We start from the raw sequence: 24,284 nt of genomic DNA on the forward strand, positions 1-24,284 counted from the left end.
CCTCAGCATCCAGCTGCAGAAGCAACTGTGTAGAAAGAGTGGGGTTCTCTGTAGCAGTCTGGCACATTCCCATTTAGTCAGTGCTAGAGTTTTCCAGACATCAAAGCATGTTTGCAGCTCTAATTCTGGCTCAGGAGGAAGTAAGTTGGATTGATGCAGAGAGACCACTGCTTCCACATAGAGAGAAAATGAATCAACTTAGTGTAGCCAAACAGCAACCTATAAAAGCATTACTGTTTGTTTCACTGAAACTAGGAAAAAAATGAGCCTGTTCCCAGCATTTAGCTATAGAGAAGGACCCTTTCTTAAAGGTAACTTTAGTTGGGATTTCATAATAACTTGCATTTTGACCATAGCACTACCACCTTTTTGCCCTAAGCTATTTTAGACTTGTTTCTTTTGGACAATGTTTTCCAAAAAGTTGCAGGTAGAATATTTTGAAAGTATCAATTTCTTATCAGCATTGTAATTCATCTTCTGCTTAAATTGTTTAGCAGAATTCACCAGCAGAAGTTGATGGTCCTGTATAGAAATGTGTGCATGATATTTTTTCTAAATCTTTCAGAGTCTAGGAGGTTCCTGTTGTATGCTCGCCAGATGGAAATCCGAGGGGTGGATATTGACAACCCATATTACAACTACATCATTTCTTTTACTGTCCCGGATATTGACAATGTCACTGTTGTGGATTATGATGCTCTTGAACAACGTATCTACTGGTCAGATGTCCGTACTCAGACCATCAAGAGGGCTTTTATCAATGGTACAGGCGTGGAGACTGTTGTGTCTGCTGGTAAGGGCTTCAGGCCTTGTTTAAATGTTAATTTGATAGTTGTATGGTGCTGTACATTGAATATATGTAATGCCAAAGTACATGCTCGCAAAAAACAAACACTATCATTTGAATGATGCTTTCAGATCTGCCTAACGCCCATGGACTGGCTGTTGACTGGGTGTCTCGTAATCTCTACTGGACAAGCTATGATGCCAATAAGAAGCAAATCAATGTGGCTCGTTTGGATGGATCATTCAAAAACGCAGTCATTCAGGGTTTAGATAAACCGCACTGCCTTGTAGTTAATCCACTTGAAGGGTATGCTTTTTTTTCTTATTGCTTATAACCATCCATTAAAGTAGAACTATTAGACAAAATTTTATTTTTTCATTTTGAATAAAGTGGGGTAGGGTTTTAACCGCTGTCAGATTTTTTTTTTTTTTTTGCTATCTGTGTCCTATTCGGGAGGTTTACCTTCACTTTCTGTCCCATAATTAAAACCGCAAATGAGAGTAAATCCCTGAAAATTAGGGGAATTTCTTGGGGTCCCCCAGGTCACCAGATTTAGTCTCCTCATTGGAAGATTTCCCCTCCTAATACTTTACTGAGGACTAACAAAAATTTAGGATTTTTCTTTAACTTTTACTTTCAATAATCATGGTAAACAGGACAAATAGAGAGCATGAGTCACATTGACGGGGACACAGACGGCAATGGAAAAAACTTTACAGGTGTTCTAATACCCTAAATAAAAAGGGGAAAAACACAGAACTTCAAGAATGACATTCAGGTAAAAGTAAAACCAAATGAATATAATAAAACCAATATTTATTACAAACTGATTAAAAAGACTGTATTTTCACATTGTAATGTAACAGTGTTTAAATTAAATTATTTCACAAGCAGTTGTCCTAATCAGTCTATGCGTTTTGTGGATGATCCTGGTCTTCAGGACTGTATACAGTCCTAAAGAAGTGGATCATCTGTGAAACGTGTAGAATGATTAGGACAAATGATTGTGAAATAATTTTAATACTGTTATATTACAATGTGAAAGTATGGTATTGGTTTTTCCTGGCGGTCATACTTAAAGGCCCATATTTTTCCCCTTTTCTATTTATGCTATTTTTCCGGTTGATGATCCCTGGGTTAATATAAAGAGCTTGTTTTTCATGTCTTTTGTCCACATTTTCTGTCTATATAGCGAGTAGTCTAATACCCTCTCCACTCTATCAAAAAAGTACTGAAAACGTTTTTCTTTTGGTTAATACTTTAGGATATATTAAAATGTGAATTTCATGAAGAAGTACAACCTTTAAGAGTAGTTGTTTGCCTGTCCATTTAAGTCCACTTTATGTTCCCCAACTTTAATGGAAAATCCTAGTCTAGTTTTCTTCGTGCTTCTGTTAGTTACCTTCATCTTCCTTTTATAAGATGCTGGGCTCATAGGACTGCAGAGAGAAGGCACCCGTGAGCAGGGAAGGCTACATTAAGTGCCGGTTCACATTAGTGTGATCACAGAGATTGCATGTAATTCGGAGCGCACTGCTCCTAAAATGACATGCAATCTCTGTGCGGTGTAAATTCAGCCATACAGTTTGTGTGGCTGAATTCGCACTGCAATCGCACTAAAAGACGCACAGGAACCTTTTTTTGGTCCGCAGCAGAATTGGATCGCATGGTGGTTCACACTAGTGCAATCCGATTCTGTGCAAACTTACAGATTGCACTGCAATATGCGATCTTATCTGGGGGCATCGTTAACTTGTAATTGACACCCCCAGCGTATCGCATATGGCAGTGTGAACTGCCAGGGGTGCGGATGCGATGCGGGAACACGCCGTATATTCGCAGCGTTTCCGCATCGCACAAATGTGAACCGGCAATTAGAAGTTGTTATTGTTACACGTGTTGTTTTTTTGTTTTTTTTTTAAAGGCTCCCATAAATACACATAAGCACTTTCCTACTCGCTAAGATCTGCACCCAGCAGACGCACATGGTAAATTCTTTTTTTTTGGGTTTAAGGGAGGTGGGGGGAGGGGCATTGAATAGTGAATATCCTTCCAAGGATACTACTGCATTTTATTAATTCAGCTGCCATGTATAGATTTTTACTGCAGAAGTGCCTTTGGTTTTCTAAAGAGTGGGTTATAAAGGCAATTCTTCCACTTTCTACTAAACTAATCAAAAGTGTAAATCCAAAATCCAGTTACTATGTGATGCACAAGGCTCATAGAGTAAACAAAAAAAATCCTTTTCTCTATCGCTCATTGACAGACGTAGTCCTCGGTGATACAGCACCTTCGGGTTATGTTGCCTCCGCAGGAGTAGGACTAGACAGGAAATAAAATGCTCTGGCCACACCTTAGGGGCAGTCCCAGAGGGTATATCCTCTCTCTCTCTGCCACAGCAAATCAGTTTTTTTCTGTCTAGTCAGGAGTAAGGACCTAGATACCTTGCTGGGATCTTCGGTCCTGGCAGGATTTTTTTCTTAGAAAAGATTTTTTAGACAGCTTTTTTTCTCCAGTGTTCCTGTGAGATCTTCAAGCAAGAAAGCTGAACTGGGCGACGGGCGGGATGTTGAGATCCAGTGGTCACCCCAGTTCAGCCTACGAGCGCGTGCAGGCCATAGCTCCGCGCTGGGTCGGCCGCGACATAGTCCCACTGGAGGGACTGACCCTGCGAGTTAAACGTCTCGCTGAAACGCCAAGGACCATGAGTCACGGCGTCCGTATTGGTCGACAGCCCTCCAACTTCGGTGGAGAGGGGTACTGTCAGGAGTTGGTGCCCGCCTGGTTCCGGTATGGTGAGTAGTATGTTCCCCCTTTCCCCCTGACGGGTCTTGTGGTGAACGCGGGCCCCTCTCTGTAATGGTAAGGATGGGTTCCCCTCTATCCTATAACATGTCACAGATCCCCCTAATTGAGTGTGATTTTTGTGTACAAAAAGCCAGCAGGCTTGGTTTGGGAGCTGACAATCTAATTACAAAGTATGTTTAAATGATTGTAATATGTGGCAGCACTGGAATCTTACTGTGTTACTAGAAGTATCCTACCTGTCAGAAGTCACAGGACAGGTATGCGGCTTGCCAGGTCATTCCTCCAGCTGAAGCAGGTCTCCCGACGGCCATGCGGTTCCGCCAGGGTTCGGTACCGCCGGTCAAACTGATCTCCATGAGAGAAAGATTTGCGATGCCTAGTTACTCTGCAGGACGCCGCTATGCTGTAACAGACCGCCGTAGATCGCACAAGGCTGCCATTTTGGCGTAGCCTCGTGTCTGCAGCATGGGGGCGGCCATGTTTGAGGTGACTCCAACACCTCGTGGAGCTAGGGGAGGCGCCGGAAGGCGTGCAGAGGGGCGGAGCCGCCTCCTTTCTTCCCGGGCAGCCAGCCAAAAGACTTCCTGTTTGTGGACACAGCGCTGTAACCTGTTGCAGTGAACTCTGAGCATCAAGTGGTGAGCCTGGGGGTCTATCTCTCTCTCTCTCTCTCGCTCGATAGGGATCCCTAGCAGGTAACACTGAGGGGCTTTTGTGGCGCTGGGGGTCTGAAAAAAAAAAAAAAAGTTTTTTATTTAAGTTTGGATTGAAGTTTCCGGGTAGTTACTGGAATAATCATGGACCCTGCCACACAAGTACCCCCACCTGTTTCCCTCGAGGGGGCCACGGGACCCGCCGGTGCACAGAGTATGGATGCATTTACAGCAGTTTTGGAGTCTATGGTGGCTCGGGTGGAGGCGGCCTGTCAGGGACGGGGGTCAAGAAAGCGACCCCCGCCTACCCCTATATTATCTGACACCTCTGACTCAGATTCAGAGATGGTCACTGCAGCTGCAGGTCCCTCTGCAAGGGCTGTTATCTCAGGTAAAGCTCCCTCAGACAGTGAGGAGGACGTTCATTCTTCCGCCATAATTCAGGAAGAAGCATTGGTGGACGCACTAGTTGTGGCGGTGCGGGAAACCTTAAGACTTGAGGTTTTACCGGCAGAGGCAACTGAAACAGAGATTCCCTTTGGTACTAACAAGCCCATCAAAACGGTGAAGGTTTTTCCTGTACCCAAGTGTTTTGGTAATAAAATTAAAGGAGAATGGGAGCATTCTAAGCGTACCTTTACTATTTCCAAGCGTTTTGCTAGACGCTATCCGTTTGAGGAATCCCTCATTAAGAAATGGACGGTACCACCAGTGGTGGATCCACCTATTTCCAGGCTGAATAAAGCCACGGTTATCCCAGTGGAGGACACTTCGTCCTTTAAGGATCCGGTGGATCGAAAGATGGAAGCAGAGTCCCGTACTATCTTCTCCCTGATAGGGTCAGCATTTAGACCAGTAATTGTTATTGGTCTAGTTTCCCAGACACTAACGGAATGGGCGAGATTGGTACGCCAAGACCTTAGGGGAAAAGATATTCCCCAGGGAACCTCTGATTTGATGGAACAGATTATACAAGGACTACAGTTTGTCTGTGACGCAGCCTTGGATGCTACCCCCCTATTAGGGCATGCATCTATGTCAGCGGTAATCCTCAGACGTGTGCTGTGGTTAAAATGCTGGTCAGCTGACCTAGGTTCCAAAAAGACCTTGACGAATCTCCCTTTTCAGGGGAATCGCCTATTTGGGGCCACCCTAGAGGAAATCATTAAAGATGCCACTGGGGGCAAGAGCACTTTCTTGCCACAGGCTGCTAAAGCTAAGGGACCTCGCAACAAGCGAGGACCTTTCTTTACCGCCCACAAAGGGTTCGCACGCCCGGCTGGAACAAGCGGGAAAGGCAAGACTCCTCCAGGAGGGTTCAAGAAAGGCTGGTCGGACAAACAGAGGACCGACTCAGCCAAACCCGAAGCAAAGGATTACACAGCCTGAAGGTGCGCCCCCACCCGGTTTGAGGGTGGGAGGGACGTTTTCCAGGACATTAGATCGAGCATCGACTACTACTACCGGTGCGATTCTTCCCTTCCAACATTTAAGTGCTACAGGGAGCGGTAGTCACCGTTCCCTGAACAGATCTTTTTCTTTACCTTTTCCTAAGATTAGTCTCAATTCCCCACAGGAATCGGATCTGGTTGACCAGACAGACCAAGAAGCCTCTAGCCGGGTGACTTCGGTCCCTGAGATTCAACCAGGAGAGATCACCGTTCCTGATAGGAATCAGGTCTCGGATAAATGTGTGGGAACAGAAAACGACCAGACTTTCTCGGATGGTCGGGGTCAGATAGCTCTAGGGACGCCTGGTTCAAATCCCGTCAGTGCCAGTGGTCCTAGAAATTCTAGGCTGGCCTCGCCAAGCCGGCCTGGCCGACTTGGACTTGCTAGTCGCGGACGTTCCGTGGGAACTGCGTCTCAGGGAGTATCTGCGGTCTCGAGGACCAATCTACCATTGTGCTTTACAGTCGCTGGTTTTAATGGCCTGGCCATTGAGACCCAAGTACTGAAGGACAGAGGGTTGTCAGCTTCAGTCATTCCTACCCTTATTAAAGCAAGGAAAGCGACTTCCAGCAGAGTCTATTATCATACATGGAAGACTTATATCGCGTGGTGCGAATCTTTAGGATTTCCTCCACGTACCTATTCGGTGACTCGAATATTGGCCTTTTTGCAAAAAGGGGTTGAGCAGAAGCTAGCCTTGAGCACCATCAAGGGTCAAGTTTCAGCATTAGCAATCTTCTTTCAGAAACCTTTAGCTACCAAGTCCTTGGTGCGGGAATTTCATCCAGGGGGTGCGGCACCTGGCTCCACCAGTCCGCGCGCCCTTACCGCCCTGGGATCTTAATTTGGTTTTGTCGGTTCTACAGAAACCTCCTTTTGAAAACATCAGGGAGATTCCCTTGCTTACTTTATCCCAGAAGGTGGCCTTCTTGGTGGCTATCACTTCTGCACGCAGGGTGTCAGAACTGGGTGCTTTATCATGCCAGTCCCCATACTTGGTGATTCATAGGGATAAGGTAGTACTTCATCCTAAGCCATCCTTTCTTCCAAAGGTGGTTTCAGATTTTCATCTGAATGAAGATATTGTACTACCTTCCTTGTGTCCTCAGCCCAATCATCATCTGGAACATGCGTTGCATTCCTTGGATGTGGTTCGGGCAATCAGGGTATACCTGAAGGCTACGGAATCGTTCCGTAAGATGGATTCACTTTTTGTGATCACGGATGGCCCCAGAAAGGGGTTGCCTGCATCTGCCGCGACTATTGCCAAATGGATTAGACAGACGGTGGTACAGGCTTATTCTATTAAGGGTCAGAGTTCTCCGTTCCCTGTTAGGGCGCACTCCACTCGAGCGCTCAGTACTTCCTGGGCCTTTCGCCATCAGGTGTCAGTGGTCCAGGTATGTAAGGCGGCCACCTGGTCGTCGGTACATACCTTTACAAAGTTTTATAAAATTGATGTGATGGCATCGGCGGATGCCTCATTTGGCCGCAAGGTTTTGCAGGCCGCAATTTGAGGAGACCGGTGGTCTACCTCGAGGGTTTTTTTCTGTTGAAAGATTTTTGTTGAGTCTCATCATTAAGGATGAGCATTGTAAACTTCTAGTTGGCACCGGTTGGGCCTTCTAGATTTGGATTTGATTTCCATTTTCCCACCCCTCAGTTGGGATACTGCTCTGGGACTTCCCGAAGGTGCTGTATCACCGAGGACTACGTCTGTCAATGAGCGATAGAGAAAAATTGATTTTTGTAAGATCTTACCGTAAAATCCTTTTCTCTTAGCTCATTGACAGACGTAGTACCCGCCCCTCTGTTTTTTTGAGTTGGGTTGGGTTAAATTCTCTAAAGACTGCTTTTGTGACATAACTGATTTGCTGTGGCAGAGAGAGAGCGGATATACCCTCTGGGACTGCCCCTAAGGTGTGGCCAGAGCATTTTATTTCCTGTCTAGTCCTACTCCTGTGGAGGCAACATAACCCGAAGGTGCTGTATCACCGAGGACTACGTCTGTCAATGAGCTAAGAGAAAAGGATTTTACGGTAAGATCTTACAAAAATCCATTTTTTCCTCCCCTGCCTGAGCCAAATTCCTAATTTTTGTCCTACATACTCCCTCTTCCACTCACTGCAGACTACAGTGGGAGAGTGTCAGCAACAATGTCAGTATTGCCAATCCAAAAGGCAGTGGGAAGGACTAGGTGTGTCCAAGTGCTGATTGACAAGCTACAGACTAAGAATTGGCAGTGACAGTGCTAACAGCTATGCCTTACCATCTCATCCCACTGTAGTGCAAGAAGGCAACATAAGATCTAACAATTTTGTATCTATTTAGTGATATAAGTTGGTTGACTTGGAGTTTTTATTACAGTCTCCATCATCCATTCATAGTAGTCTAGAAGAGCATCTGGTTAGGTCTCATATTTTGTGGTTTGGATACTGCTGGATTGTAAGCTTTCCAGTCATATAAAAAAATAAAAATAAATATGGGTAGAGCTCTAATGACGTTAATAATGACAGAGACTGTTCCATTAGTTTATTTTTTACACTCACACACATACACACACTTACATCTGTAGGAGAAAGTGACAACTTCCCGTCCTGACTTTTTTTTTTTTTCAGTCTGGCTCGCCTGCATGTGGGGGTGGACCACAGCAGTTTCCAGTAATATAGAAATAAGCAGAGCCATCTGTGTGGGAGAGTTGGGTTCATTACGGGAATTTAATATGAGGAAATGGTGGATCAGACATGGCGATAATGTCACGCAGACCCCAGGACAGATCCAAGATTTCGCTGGCTGCCCTTAAGCATTTTTGTATAGAAGTTTAGACTTTATTTTTTCCTAACCCTCCTACATTCAGAGTACATTGAAATACTGTATGTGTAACAAACATGCAGGAAACTGTATGTATTCCACCAGCTAACGTGCAGAAACCTGATATTAATGTAATACAGCTGCTAGGCTTATTAGATGGCTGAATAGGTGTGCACACTAGGCATTTGGGGAAAGAATGTGTTTTCTGTTGATAAACAATGAAAGGTTTGTATGAATGGGCAGCAATCTGCATTCTTGATAACAGGATCTGCTATTTATTGTGGCAGAAATACGATCACGGAGATGGTGAGCAACGCTATTGCATGTTCTTTTTCTCCAAAGTTATGAGTAATCAATAATAAACTCAGTGAACTTGTCTCAGAATATTAGAGAGAAGAAGGTAACACACAATACTAAGCAAGACTATTCTATTGTTAGCAGGTGCATACCAATTGCATGAAGAACCTTTTGGCCCTTATTGGCCTTGGGTTCTTCGTGTTAGGAGCCTGGCACTGGGAGATTTTAGTGCTGGATTCTTGATTCCAAGACAAAGTGAAGCTTCACTAACACTTACTAACTTGAAAGGCATCTTTAAAGTATATCTAAAGACAAAACGTTTTTTTTCTTTGTTTTTGATCGAGTAGCTAAAGGTTAACCTCTTTCCCGGTTTTGTTGCCATCTTTTGGAGAATTACCTTCATTTCATGTCCTGTAAACACAGCAGGATTGAGCAGAGATCTTTCCAAAATAAAGGAAATACCTTCTTAGGAATTTGTAATTGGGGCAGGTGCCTCCATCGCAAGATTTTTCCTCTATTCTTGTTCTGGTAACAACTTAAAATGTAGGCTGTTTCCTTATTTTTAGTTCAGGTGACAATGATCACTAGCAAATATAGAAAGGGTAAATCTCCCTAATAGAAATACAGACAGAAATAAAAGTCTGGCTTAGGTTCTCCCCTTATTCTACCCAAAACTAAAAACAAGTTTTGACTTTTATATAAACTTTACCACCTAACCAAATAAACTCAATACCCTAATTGTGAACATATAACTTAAACCTAAGTTAAGTCCTAACTCTCACCTCCCCTGTAGATCCTAACGTATTCCTGAACCTAAAAATTACTTTTCACTCTAATTCTGGCTGAAGACAATTTAGCCGGTTCAGCAGTACCTGTCTAAATTTGGATCCATTTATGGGCAGGCTGGTTGTACTAAAGATCATTGTATACTGATGGCAGGAAAACCTCTGGCCTTCAGAATACAATAGCACATCAGGAGGGATTCACAAATGTTGATCAATCAATCAAACAATCAAGTGTTTTTCCATAGATTATGCAGTTTTCTTTCTTTCACCCATGGGTGGAAGGAAAGCAAGTTGAATAATCTATGGTTTGCCTAACTTTTTTTTTTACTTTCAAAAGATTTTTATTTATAATATAAAGGAACAGATACATAACAAGCATTATGAACCATGCACAAAAAGCAAATTTCTCTAGCGCTCATTGACAGACGTAGTCCTCGGTGATACACCACCTTCGGGTTATGTTGCCTCCACAGGAGCAGGACTAGACAGGAAATTAAAAAGCTCTGGCCACACCCTAGGGGCAGTCCCAGAGGGTATATCCTCTCTCTCTCTGCCTCAGCAAATCAGTTATTTTCTGTCTAGTTAGGAGTAAGGACCTAGATACCTTGCTGGGATCTTAGGTCCTGGCAAGAATTTTTTCTTAAAGGATTTTTTAGACAGCTTTTTTTCTCCAGTGTTCCTGTGAGATCTTCAAGCAAGAAAGCCGAACTGGGCGACGGGCTGGATGTTGAGCAGCATTTAGACCAGTAATTGTTATTGGTCTAGTTTCCCAGACACTTACGGAATGGGCGAAAATGGTACGCCAAGACCTTAGGGGAAAAGATATTCCCCAGGAGACATCTGATTTGATGGAACAGATTATACAAGGGCTACAGTTTATCTGTGACGCAGCCTTGGACACTACTCCCTTATTAGGGCATGCATCTATGTCAGCGGTGATCCTCAGACGTGTGCTGTGGTTAAAATGCTGGTCAGCTGACCTAGGTTCCAAGAAGACCTTGACCAATCTCCCTTTTCAGGGGAATCGTCTATTTGGGGCCAACCTAGATGAAATCATTAAGGATGCCACTGGGGGCAAGAGCACTTTTTTGCCACAGGCTGCTAAAGCTAAGGGACCTCGCAACAAGCGAGGACCTTTCTTTACCGCCCATAAAGGGCTCCCGGCTGGTACTAGCGGGAAAGGCAAGACTCCTCCAGGAGGGTTCAAGAAGGGCTGGTCGGACAAGCAGAGGACCAACCCAGCCAAACCCGAAGCAAAGGAGTACACAGCCTGAAGGTGCGCCCCCACCCGGTTTCAGGGTGGGGGGACGTTTTCACCGGTATTCAGGACATTAGATCGAGCATCAACCACTACTACCGGTGCGATTCTTCCCTTCCAACATTTAAGTACTACAGGAAGCGGTAGTTACCGTTCCCTGAATAGATCTTTTCCTTTACCTTTTCCTAAGATTAGTCCCTATACCTCACAGGAATCGGATCTGGTTGACCAGATAGGCCAAGTAGCCTCTAGTCGGGTGACTTCGGTCCCTGAGGTTCAACCAGAAAAGATCACCCTTCCTGATAACAATCAGGTATCTGATAAATGTGTGGGAACAGAAAACGACCAGACTTTCTCGGATGGTCGGGGCCAGATACCTCTAGGGACGCCTGGTTCAGATTCTATCAGCGCCAATGGTCCTAGAAATTCTAGGCTGGCCTCCTCAAGCCGGCCTGGCCGACTTGAACATGCTAGTCGCAGACGTTCCGTGGGAACTTCGTCTCAGGGAGTGTCTGTGGTCTCAAGGACCAATTTACCATCATGCTTTACAGTCGCTGGGTTTAATGGCCTGGCCATTGAGACCCAAGTACTGAAGGACAGAGGTTTGTCAGCTTCAGTCATTCCTACCCTTATTAAAGCAAGAAAAGCAACTTCCAGCAAGGTCTATTATCACACATGGAAGACTTATATTGCGTGGTGCGAATCTTTAGGATTTCCTCCACGTACCTATTCGGTGACTCGAATATTGGCCTTTTTGCAACAAGGGGTTGAGCAGAAGCTAGCCTTGAGCACCATCAAGGGTCAAGTTTCAGCATTAGCAATCTTTTTTCAGAAACCTTTAGCTACCAAGTCCTTGGTGCGGAATTTCATCCAGGGGGTGCGGCACCTGGCTCCTCCAGTCCGCGCGCCCTTACCGCCCTGGGATCTTAATTTGGTTTTTTCGGTTCTACAGAAACCTCCCTTTGAAAACATCAGGGAGATTCCCTTGCTTACTTTATCCCAGAAGGTGGCCTTCCTGGTGGCTATTACTTCTGCTCGCAGGGTGTCAGAACTGGCTGCATTATCATGCCAGTCCCCATACCTAGTGATTCATAGGGATAAGGTAGTACTTCATCCTAAGCCATCCTTTCTTCCTAAGGTGGTTTCAGATTTTCATCTGAATGAAGATATTGTACTACCTTCCTTGTGTCCTCAGCCCAAGCATCATCGGGAACATGCGTTGCATTCCTTAGATGTGGTTCGGGCAATCAGGGTATACCTGAAAGCTACGGAATCATTCCGTAAGACGGATTCACTTTTTGTGATCACGGATGGCCCCAGAAAGGGTTTGCCTGCATCTGCCGCGACCATTGCCAAATGGATTAGACAAACGGTGGTACAGGCTTATTCTATTAAGGGTCAAAGTTCTCCGTTCCCTGTTAGGGCGCACTCCACTCGAGCGCTCAGTACTTCCTGGGCCTTTCGCCATCAGGCGTCAGTGGTCCAGGTATGTAAGGCGGCCACCTGGTCGTCGGTACATACCTTTACAAAATTCTATAAAATTGATGTGACGGCATCGGCGGATGCCTCATTTGGCCGCAAGGTTTTGCAGGCCGCAATTTGAGGAGACCGGTGGTCTACCTCGAGGGTTTTTTTCTGTTTGGAAAAAAAAAAAAAAAAAAAATGTTTTTTTCTCTTTTTTGTTGAGTCTCATCATTAAGGATGAGCATTGTAAACTTCTAGTTGGCACCGGTTGGGCCTTCTAGATTGGGATTTGATTTCATTTTTCCCACCCCTCATTTGTGATACTGCTCTGGGACGTCCCGAAGGTGGTGTATCACCGAGGACTACGTCTGTCAATGAGCGCTAGAGAAAAATGGATTTTTGTAAAATCTTACCGTAAAATCCTTTTCTCTTAGCTCATTGACAGACGTAGTCCCCGCCCCTCTGTTTTTTGAGTTGGGTTGGGTTAAATCTCTAAAGACTGCTTTTTCACATAACTGATTTGCTGAGGCAGAGAGAGAGAGGATATACCCTCTGGGACTGCCCCTAGGGTGTGGCCAGAGCTTTTTAATTTCCTGTCTAGTCCTGCTCCTGTGGAGGCAACATAACCCGAAGGTGGTGTATCACCGAGGACTACGTCTGTCAATGAGCTAAGAGAAAAGGATTTTACGGTAAGATTTTACAAAAATCCATTTATTTGTCAAATTGAATCATACCGAACAGTCAACTCTCAAATACTTCTGAGTGTAAGTAAGCAAGTGAACCCCATAGGTTCCACAATAAGAAGGGCGCAGAGTAAATGCTATGTGCCTTGAAATGGAGATCCGGAGAGGCACGCCCAATCCCAAGGAGACCCGGTTTGCTTAACTTTTTACCCAATTTCTAGCTACCTAAGGATTTCTCAATAGTGACAACCAAAATGCTTGCACCAAGAACGAAGGACCCTTAACTGTAAAGAAGATATTCCCCCTTTCTTGGAGGAGACCGTCTGGGACCTGATGAGTGCAAGGTAGTTTAAAGTTGATCTCCAGGAAAAAAAAATATTTTATCTTGTGCGGTTTAAAAATAAGTCACCTCTAATGATGATAAGTGTAGGTCTGCATCCATGCTGTGCAGTTTCAAAAATCATGATTTCACTGACTCTGGAATCTGCAGGCAGCCCTATTTGTACAGTGCCGATGAAGAGCTGCAACAGGGAAGGATCCTGTCTATCTCTGCCACCCTTCCCCTCCCCTTTCTTTCCCCTAACTTTACACATTCACAAAATAGCCTTATATTCTTTGAATGGACAGGGAGAAATCCTGTTCCTGTTCATCCTCCCCTCCTGTATATTCACAAAAATGCCTTGTATTCATATTTGTTTTCCAGAGCCTAAGGCAAAAATACATTCTGAAGTTCAGTTTTAAGATCCTTTAAAAGCTCCAGAAATTAAGGGGGGGGGGGGGGTACATGTCTAAAATATTGCATGTGACATTTTAAAACATTCACCACGGTTGAATTTGTCCTAGTGCATAATGACTCGTTCACTTATGGTGCATGTTTGGTGAATGCCACATTCACTTCTTTTTAAATAAAGCACAATAGTAAACATAGGTTCCTCTTTAACTGAAACTGACCTTATGGGCTTAATGCTGATATATTGCATACACACAATGGCACACATATGTTGAGTCTGTATCCGACCTAACAGACCGCTAATATCTGCAGAACCTTGCATTCATCACAAGAGATCTCCACCAAGAATATTAGTTTGCTAATATCTGTAATTTGTTGGAATAATACAACCTGTTTGTAACATTTCCTTCACCTAGTTAGATATAAAAGTGAAAAAATGGATTAAGTACGCTCCCAGGTAGCGGTATCCTGGGCATCTATATAACGTAATAAGTGCCACATCCTATTACAAGACTGAACAAAAAAACTAAATGGAAAGAAGCATGGACTTTGGAGGCACTGGGTACTTTAAAATATAACATTTTATTAAATAACATATATAAAAACATCAAAAGAGAAAAAACAAAAAGCAAAACAGTGTAACCATCCCATTCATAAAGGGGGACACACTTGTACAGAATAAACAATTCTGGCAGTTACATTGCTGGTGAATAATGAACAAGTACAGATCATTTGAATAACATAATAAAGTAATTGATACTTCACATCGAAGCGATCCAACCAAAGGTGACAGGGAGGTGTACTGTCTTCCCAGGGAGATCGGACGATGTGTTAACACATAGACATTAAATTCCGTTGAGCCATAGTGCTTGACATGTTTTGCGGTAATCTTCTTCGAAGCACTATGGCTCAATGGAATTTAATGTCTATGTGTTAACACATCGTCCGATCTCCCTGGGAAGACAGTACACCTCCCTGTCACCATTGGTTGGATCGCTTCAATTACTTTATTATGTTATTCAAATGATCTGTACTTGTTCATTATTCACCAGCAATGTAACTGCCAGAATTGTTTATTCTGTACCAATGTGTCCCCCTTTATGAATGGGATGGTTACACTGTTTTGCTTTTTGTTTTTTCTCTTTTGATGTTTTTATGTATGTTATTTAATAAAATGTTATATTTTAAAGTACCCAGTACCTCCAAAGTCCATGCTTCTTTCCATTTAGTTTTTTGTTTAGTTAGATATAAATACTAAACAGTGCTGATGAGATGTTAAATCCTCCCTGTATCATAATTACTTGGCTTTTAATGGTCACATAGTTTAGTATCACATCGAACGTGTTGAAGCCAGTGTTTATATAAACAGCACACCACAATTCACTGTGTGATGGGAGAACAGTGTTTTTAGGTGTATTTTAAAAAAATCCAAATTAGCACACAAAATGTCAGCAATATATGACCCATACTTTGCCTATCACACATGCACATAGAAAAATTGATGTTTATATTATATGCATAATCTCATGTATAGTCTCAGATTTTTTTTTGTTGTTGTTTGTGAGGGGTATGTGGATTAAATGATAACCGATGCCTAAGGCTGCATTCACACCTGATTTTGGAGCATCTTTTTCTGTGCGTTTTTGTGTGTTTTTTTTTTTCAGGCGTATTTAGGCTTGAGTGTTTTTCTTTTACCAGCTAGTTACTAGGAGGAGGAGATAGTTGTTTAGGCTTAAAAAACACTTGTTTTCTGGCATTTTCAGGCATTCCTATTGAAATCTTTGGTGTCTAAAATGCTCCATTCTTCTTTAGAAGTAGCTCATGTGCCTTTTTAAACTTCAGGTGTCAAGCTATAAGTGCAAAGAATTCAAGTATGAACAGGCACAATTCGAAAGCATGGGATTTTGATTATAGCTTCAAGCTACACAACTCTGGTGTGAATTTGGGCCAAGGGCAATTCATACCAGTGATTTGTTTTTGTTTTTTGGTGCTGCAAGTGTCGTTTAATGAATAAAACCCAAGTGACCAATCAAACATCCTTGTGACAACTGTCACAGTGCTGCCTCACTGTATTTAGACCAAAATGATAAACCTATTAGCACACATTATTTTACTTGCAAATTGCAGAGCAATGTGGACTGTGTTCTATCTCAGCATGCAGCTGGAAGAACTGAACGCCCCACAGAATATCTAGTCTAGTGGCAGGCATTGGCAGAAGTACTGAGTATTGCTGCATTTGTTGCACTTAAATTGTAATCCATTAAATGTTCAAGAGAAGTTTACACTATATGCTTTATTCATTGTTATTAATATGTCATTATCATCTTTCATCGTTAACAGCACTTTGAAATGGTGACTGCCCTTATCATGTTATTAAGGATAAGTTCCATGCTGGATCCTGGAGCCCCGAGGCTTTGCAGAGCTTTGGGTGGGAAAAAGCCACCTTACCCGAATCCACATTTTACCTGTTAGCTGGATTTTATTAGTCTCAGCTGTCCACAAGCTTTTGTTTATTGAGCTTACTGATTCTGAGGTCTGTCTTTCTTTCACTCTCTCTCGCTCTGCTGGTGGGTGAAAAGGCTGACTTCTGACAAAAAAAAACCTAAAAAGCTACATGTGCTGCTTGTTGTAGAAAACCTTTTAAAGAGGACACCCTGTTAAGCCTGGTACACACAATCAGATAATCAGATGAATATTTGTCCTTTTTTTGTTGCATGCTAGTCTCATATCGAAAGTGAAGAGGTTATTCAACGTATGAAAATTTCCATACGACCGAATACAACTCCAGAAGTAATGTAATGTGTTGAATTGTAATGTATTCTTTGGTTTCCAAGTATGCGTAGTCTTGTTTCTATGATTTTCAGATGAAAACTGTACTACTTAAATGAAAATCTAATTTTATGTTCGTGTACGATAAAATTTTATAGCCTGCACCTTCCTTTTTTTGTTGTTCGAAAAATTTGAATCGGCTGTCGAAAGCACTATAATGATCAGAACATCGGCAGATGGTTCATCGTACCAAATTTTACTTCCAATTTTCTTATTGTGTGTAGGGGCTCTTAGTCAGGAAGTGACCTAAGTTTAATCAGTGGCTTGGATGAGCAGAGGATGTATTCGTTTTAATGCAGGAGGGCTTTCTTCAGCAATTCCAAAGCATAAAACTGTTGGTTTGCTGACTAAAAATGCAGGATTAACCAGCTTTGTTGTTCCTGGGTTTCCCTATCTTATACATGCCACTACTAGTTGAGCCTGTCCCCCCTTGCATTATATTAATATAGTCCTTTCCAATCCAAGTGCCTGCATCATCCTGTTTTTAGCCCTGATGAAGGGGGAGTGTTGAGCCCTTGAAAAGCATTGGCTGTTCCATAATCAAAATCTTTCACTAGTTTACACAAGCTGGTGTGGTGCTCCCATCCATTCAAAACTTCAACGAACCCCTTGCAATATATGGACTGATCGCTGAAAGCAGCTGTCAGATTGGTTGCTTCGGTTGTTATACTTGAATTATGCGTATTCCTCGCTTGTTCAGCTTAGTGAAATTATGTCTTTCCAGCTACAAGGTTTAAACCTGTTGCTTTTACATGTAAATGTATTGGTGATCCTGTTGGAATTTGTGTTTTGTTATACTGGATTTCTAGCACACCAATTGATCTTAGATTCACAGTGAGATGAATCCGGTAGTGTAAGAGTTGATCAAGGTATAGCAGCCAGTTTATATCCTATACTGCACTGTGTACATTTTCATTACTTTATGCTATTTATTTATTGAATGAGCCCTTATAATTTGTCTCCTATAAAAAAATAACATCTAAAAACAGTGAGCCACAATGCATGCCTATATCACTCCAGCTTCAGTCATATCTTTTGGTTCCTAATAGTTTCATCATCTTCATATCTCCTCTAAGCAAGCATTATTGTACTGCTACTGACATGTGGGCATGCTTAAGTGCCCACGACATGGGATTTTGGCCACCAATTTTATTAAAAAAGAAAAAAAAAATTTAGGTGCTCTCAGCTTTAAGGCCTCAAGTGGCCTGTCATGGGGATTTGAGGTGGGAAACACGTTTTTCAAATCCCGGCCTGTCACGGGGACTGGAGGTGGGAAACATGCTTTTGAATTCCTTCACGTGTACTGGGGGGCTATATAAGCCCCTGTCATGACAGGATTTCTTCACAATTTCAAAATTGTTTCTGTATGGCTAGGCGAGATTCCCTCCCACCCTGTCATGGCACCATTTAGGTGGTTTTGTCACCCTTGGATCAAGGGGGCACTCTGCTTAATGAATTTCAGTTTTTAACACTCGAGTTCTATGAGTGATTTTGAAATTTTATTATTATATATTTTAATAATATTATTTGTTTTTTAATAAATTAGAATTTGAGGAATTTTAAACCAATAAGGGTGCCATGGCCGTTTTAAACACCAATTAGTTGTATGTCTTTTATTTATTCTATATTTTAGTCTGTTAAGTTTGAATGTGCGACCTACAATCCCATGCGATCTTTCTGTAGAGAATAGCCATATCCCTGAATATTTAGCATTGGCGTTTACTCGTGGATGGGTTCATGTGAGGTAATTGCCTCAGGGTGAAGCGTGTCTTGTACTGGACACATACTGCAGTTAGTCAGAACTTTAATATTCAGTTTGTTTTTTCCAGGAAGATGTATTGGACAGATGGCGACAATATCAGCATGGCAAACATGGATGGCACAGAGCATCAAGTCCTGTTCACCGATCAGAAGGGACCAGTTGGTAAGATATTTTTACTGAATATAACTACCTCATCCACGCTTGTCTGCTTCCTGCTCTCACTTGTGTGCAGATTTAATGTAACATCTGCTGCCAAGCTTCTCAGTAGAATGGGTTTAGCTTTTACAGCTGGCCAGAGCATCCAGTATTTTGTAAATGTTTGCCTGTGCTACTTTTTTATTTTACATTTTGGTCCTCTTCACATTATTGTGGTGTGTTGTGTTAAGGCAGCCCCTTATCATCAAAGTACATGTAACTCTAGGTAAATTACAATCAGTACGGTAAAGCATAATGTATCATAAACAGTTGCTTTTTTTTTTTTTTTTTATACAATACTGCTTTTATCTTTTTCTTTTCTTTTTGTTGTGTGGTGCTCATCAGCACTGCTGGTCTCCTGCTACCCATTTGCAGTCACTGCCTGTCTACATGCTTGCAGATCATTTCTGCATGTGGAACTTGCCTGTACAATATTCAATAGTCCTTTTTAGCCTTCCTCCATTAGAAAAGCATGACCCAGGGTAAAGTCCCTCTGTAACAGGTGCGTGACAAGGACTTTCATGATATCAAGTATCATTTTATTGAAAAATTGTCAAATTAGAAATGTGTTGTTTCTACGAGCATTCCAACAACATCAGACACTTTTTGGCTGTCTGGACCTGAGAGAAAAAAAAATGGTTGGTTGGATCCTCCTGGGTCATCTTCTTTTTTTTTTTTTTCCTGATATAATCTGGTGCAGGAAATGTCTGGCTATGCCATCTCTCCCCCCCCCGGTATAGATCTACATATATTCACTTGGATATTTATAGAAAAATCTTTTGATCATCACATGGCAGTTGGAAAACGAATCACTGATGATCATATTTGAAAGGGAGTCTGTATTATTTATTTTAATGCTTTAAGTGTGATAATCTTTACATAAATACATTTGGCAGAATGTGTTAATAGCTTTAACAACTTTTCTGTATACTGGCATAATTACATATGTGCATGGGAGCATTTGTTCCTTACTTAATTAGTGCCTACAATAGCTGTACATTAAGGTAAAGCTTATTTTATATCTGAAGAAAGACCTCTCTAAATACCCAACCCATACTCTCTAGGTGATTTACCTGGTCCTTCCTTCTGGTTCTCCATTAAGAATGCTGATTGTGTGACCTACACAATACTCAACTGGAGCAAGTTAGAGCAGGGCTGGCCCAAGACGTTGTGCTGCCTGGGTCCAAGAATGAAATGCTGCACCCCCCCCAAAAAAAAAAACCCAACCAAAAGGCCCCCACATCCATTATTTTATATAAATATTACATTTTGAAAATATTATATATATACTGTTATCTTCATCCATATCCCTCCACCATACAGGTCCATCAAACACCCGCTGTCTGTCCTCAGTTTTCCTGTCACTCCTATGTCTACTGCACTCACCACCCTAGAAGATCCAGCCTGCTCTGTGTGAGATGGAGTGTGCTGATGTCTGACCTCATTGCGCACATCACGATCATGTGAGGGACGTTCCCTAGCGGAGATGGTCTCATACTCCTCAGTTTGCACTATGGGCGGCAGTGTGAGATGGGGAAATGCCGCCTGTAACGCTCCTGCAAACTGATGACACAAAACTACTGGAAAAAAAATATTGGGAGTCAATTTACCGCCCCTCTCCAAGTTCTGCCTGGCTCAAATGGACCCAGCGGGACCCATGGTAGGGCCGGCCCTGAGTTAGAGTTTACTGAAAATGCACACTAGGCAGATATAAAACACATTTAAATGCAGTTTTGGATTACTTATAAAACAAAGTATTGCTAAATGCTGCTAGTGTAAGTACATGAATTTGACTTTGTATCAGCTTCTTGTATTCCCTTTACAGCCACACTCAGACTGGAAAAGGAAGGGCAGCACTATTAGATTATCAGGTTGTTCTGTATGAACATGCTATGACTTAAAACATGCTGGCAGGAGGAGAAAGCAGAGTGAACAGGGTGGAGAATTATTTTGGCTCCTTCCCTGTCCCATAACAGGCTGGAGTCAGGTGGTAACATAGCTTTATTGCCAAAAAGCAGAACTTCACTCTCTCCATCAACATTGACTATTTTTATTCTCATGCTGCTGGTATTGGTAAACAGGTAGGAAGGTATATTCTATTTACTTATTTTAACCTTTTTATATTTCTTCATTTACGTCTTGGTTTCCATGCCTAGGCAAAGGATGTCCTACATCCCAGGAGTCCTCAGGAGAGGTTTTCTCAGCTAAGCACACCCTCCTACCTGCATGTCTGAGCTAAGAGTAGATAGATTGTTGAGGGGGGAGGGCGAGTTTACTTTTAAAAATCAAAAATTTAATAGTTTCTGGTGCTCAGATACAGTGTAGTTCCGCTTTAACTACAACAAGGAAAATGTAGGTCACCAGCCTTCCTGTGCAGTCTGGCTAGGCAAATATCTGTTCTTGCTGGACGGAAATAGAAATGATTTGACATGTAACGAAGTCCCATATACACTATGTAGCAAGGTTTCCAGGCCTGTGGCCTGATGTGGGTCTGCCATTAGTACCGGTAATCTCTCCAGCCCATGTGAGCTGTGACCCTGGGTGGGATAACTGAAGCAGCGACAACTCCGGCATCTTTGTTTGTGGTTTTTTATTGGAATAAAGGGGATGGGAGAAGGGAATGAGTGGGATAAACTAAATACAATTGGGACTTTACTTCTGAAATGCCCATTGGCGCTTCCTTGACTCCAGCCGGCACCAGCCAACGCTCACTGACACTGAGAACACTCTGTAGAACAGAAGAAGTGCTGAATCCTCGACTTATAGTCCAGGAGATCCAAGACTAAGAACTGTAGAAATCCTGAAACTGTTGTACTATGAAAGTCACTGAATAATTTCCCCCGCCTGGCACAGCTTAAAGTAGTATATAGTAGAACTCTGTATAGCTGTCACTTTTAAATGGCACGCTCTGTGCAATTCAGGGCCCAAATGCAGGTGCCCCCTTTGACCTTGAACTCTTCAGGGTCCACTGACTATGTACCCCCTCTGTAGCTTCAGGGTCCTCAACCTAGGTACCCCCTTTACAGCTAGCTAACACTGGATCCCAGAACCTCTTGCCGAGTGGTCCCCTCTAACTTCAGGCAGACACCCAGGGGCAATTCTCAGTACTCACAACCTGTGTAGGCTTTGCTGGGACTGTACCCATCTCTCTCTCCGCAGGCTCACGGCACACCAGATCCTCTCAGCTCAACTCGGCACTCTCTGGACACTCAGGCGACACCCTGAGACATCCACCTTCCTTTGACAGGAGGAGAGACAGCCGCACTCTCCTTCCTGGGACTCTGCTCCCGTCAAAGACCCTGTGCCACGCACTTCCCCCCAAACTTATACCCACTCCCAGAATCCTTAGCAGCATAATATGCCTTCTGGGGTAGTTACAAACTGAGATGTGTCCCCTGATTGGGCTTCCCACACTGCCCTATGAGAATACTCTTACAGGAGACCGTGGGGATACTTCTCCCCTCAGCAGACACATCTGGAAGCCCTGACACACCAGCTAAATAAATCACAGCCCTGCTGTTAGGCAGACAAGGCCCACTATATTTTTACTTAGCACCTACCTGTAGGGTGCTACAACTATATTACCAAACGTATTGGGACATCTGCCTTTACACGCATGTGAACTTTAATGGCAACCCAGTCTTAGTCCATAGAGTTCAATATTAAGTTGGCCCGCCCTTTGCAGTTATAACCGCTTCAACTCTTCTGGGATGGCTGTCCACAAGGTTTAGGAGTGCGTCTATGGGAATGTTTGACCATTCTTCCAGAAGCGCGTTTGTGAGGTCAGGCACTGATGTTGGATAAGAAGACCTGGCTCGCAGTCTCCGCTCTAATTCATCCCAAATGTGTTCTGTCGGGTTAAAGTTAGGACTTTGTTCAGGCCAGTCAAGGTCCTCCACTCCAAACTCACTCATCCATGTCTTTATGGACCTTGCTTTGTGCACTGGTGTGCAGTCATTTTGGAACAGGAGGGGGCTATCCCCAAACTGTTACCACAAAGTTGGGAGCATGAAATTGTCCACAATGTCTTGGTATGCTGACGCCTTAAAAGTTCCCTTCACTGGAACTAAGAGGCCAAGCCCAACCCCTGAAAAACAACCCCACATCATGATCCCCCCTCCACCAAATGATTTGCACCAGTGCACAAAGCAAGGTCTATAAAGACCTGAATGCGGGAGTTTGAGGTGGAGGAACTTGACTAGTCTGCACACTGCACAGAGCCCTGACCTCAACCCGATAGTACAAATTGTGATGAACTAGAGCAGAGACTGCAAGCCAGGCCTTCTCTCCAACATCGGTGCCTGACCTCCCAAATGTGCTTCTGGAAGAATAGTCAAACATTCCCATAGACACACTCCTAAACCTTGTGGACAGCCTTCCCAGAAGAGTTGAAGCTGTTATAGCTGCAAAGGGTGGGCCAACTCAATATTGAACCCTGCAGACTAAGACTGGGATGCCATTAAAGTTCATGTACAAGTAAATGCAGGTGTCCCAATACTTTAGGTAATATAGTTTATGTATTTAATCTGTGTATTTAGCATCTGCTTGCAATTCAGCTTTAAAGCAACAGTTTATTTTTAATAGCAGTGCCTGCAGCAGTTTGTACTCTTTCTGTACACTCCTCTGACACTAGGGAGATACTCAGGATTTCCTGAATGAAGAGAAATAACCGGTATTTTGGGCATGGGATGGAAGTGATTCGCTCCCTTTTTTTTTATTGGTGACAGAGCTGGTGCTTTGTATATGGCCATTCAGGTACCCAGCCCTGTCACACATGGGGGGGGGGGGGGGGGTGGTGAGGGGAAGATCCCCAGTCCTGTGTAAACTCTTAGTGGCCTCCTCTCACTGCTCCGTATAGCAAGCAAAGTAGGGAAGGAAAGTTAACTTGCGTGAAAGCTGCTGTGAGGGCTGGCAGTAAAGTGAACGAACCTATTATTCATTACACAGATTTTTTTTTCTAGATTGTCAATCACCTGTATACTAATAAAAAAAAAAAAAAAAAAAAACCTCTTACAGCAAAAGCAAAAAAAAAGTGCAGCTCCCCAACTTCAGTCCTTCACCAATCATTGCTTGTTTTAGATTCTGAATATTGCTAGATACTAAGCATTTATGGGTAACATTACATATATACACAAAAATAAGGTTTTTAACAAACTGATAGAATTAAAAAAATAGCTGATCTTTTCTTATGAAATCATTGTAGCTGTAGGTTCTCTATAAATAATCCTGAAAGATATTTTTGTGTTTTGGGTGCATATTAGTTTTTTTTAAGTATTCTCTCTGCAGAAGCTTGGCATGGTTTAGGAAAAAGTGCATAAGGATAATGCATACATCAGTAACCAGATGAAATGGAAGCTTCCTCTGTACTTTCATTTTCTGTTGTTTGTTTTTTTTCCCCAGATGTATGGCCATTAGAGAGAAGAGTCTATTTGCAGTAAATGTTTTTTGTTTTTAACTCCTCATTGCTTTTATTGCTTCCCTGCAGGCTTATCCATTGACTATGTTGACAAAAAGTTGTACTGGATCAGTTCTGGTTCGGGTACAATTAACAGATGTAATCTTAATGGCAAAGGACGAGATGATCTGCTTACCATGAAATCCTATTTGGGAAAGGCAACAGCCCTGGCCATTATGGGTAAATACATTTTTCTCTTTTCCAAGTTTTTATATGTTTTTTAAAGCTAACATACAATAAGAGTGTTCATATAACAGTTTGTTAGGTTCATTATAAGTGTGACGAGTATAATCAAATGTGTTTATTGCTGTGTCA

At 42.8% G+C, this 24,284-nt stretch overlaps 1 protein-coding gene across 2 annotated transcripts in view; it reads left to right on the forward strand.

The window, feature by feature from the left end:
- The window catches only part of LRP1 (LDL receptor related protein 1), a 555,292-nt gene that overhangs the window by 368,973 nt on the left and 162,035 nt on the right, over positions 1–24,284 (forward strand). For both annotated transcript variants that reach the window (XM_082246010.1, XM_082246011.1), the window contains exons 29-32: positions 566–793; positions 919–1,093; positions 18,387–18,481; positions 24,000–24,149. In XM_082246010.1, the coding sequence (XP_082102136.1) occupies positions 566–793; positions 919–1,093; positions 18,387–18,481; positions 24,000–24,149 (648 nt within the window). The remainder of the gene's footprint in view (positions 1–565; positions 794–918; positions 1,094–18,386; positions 18,482–23,999; positions 24,150–24,284) is intronic.

This window comes from Pelophylax lessonae, assembly GCF_965119305.1.
Source record: "Pelophylax lessonae genome assembly, chromosome: 2".
Classification (NCBI taxonomy): Eukaryota; Metazoa; Chordata; class Amphibia; order Anura; family Ranidae; genus Pelophylax; species Pelophylax lessonae.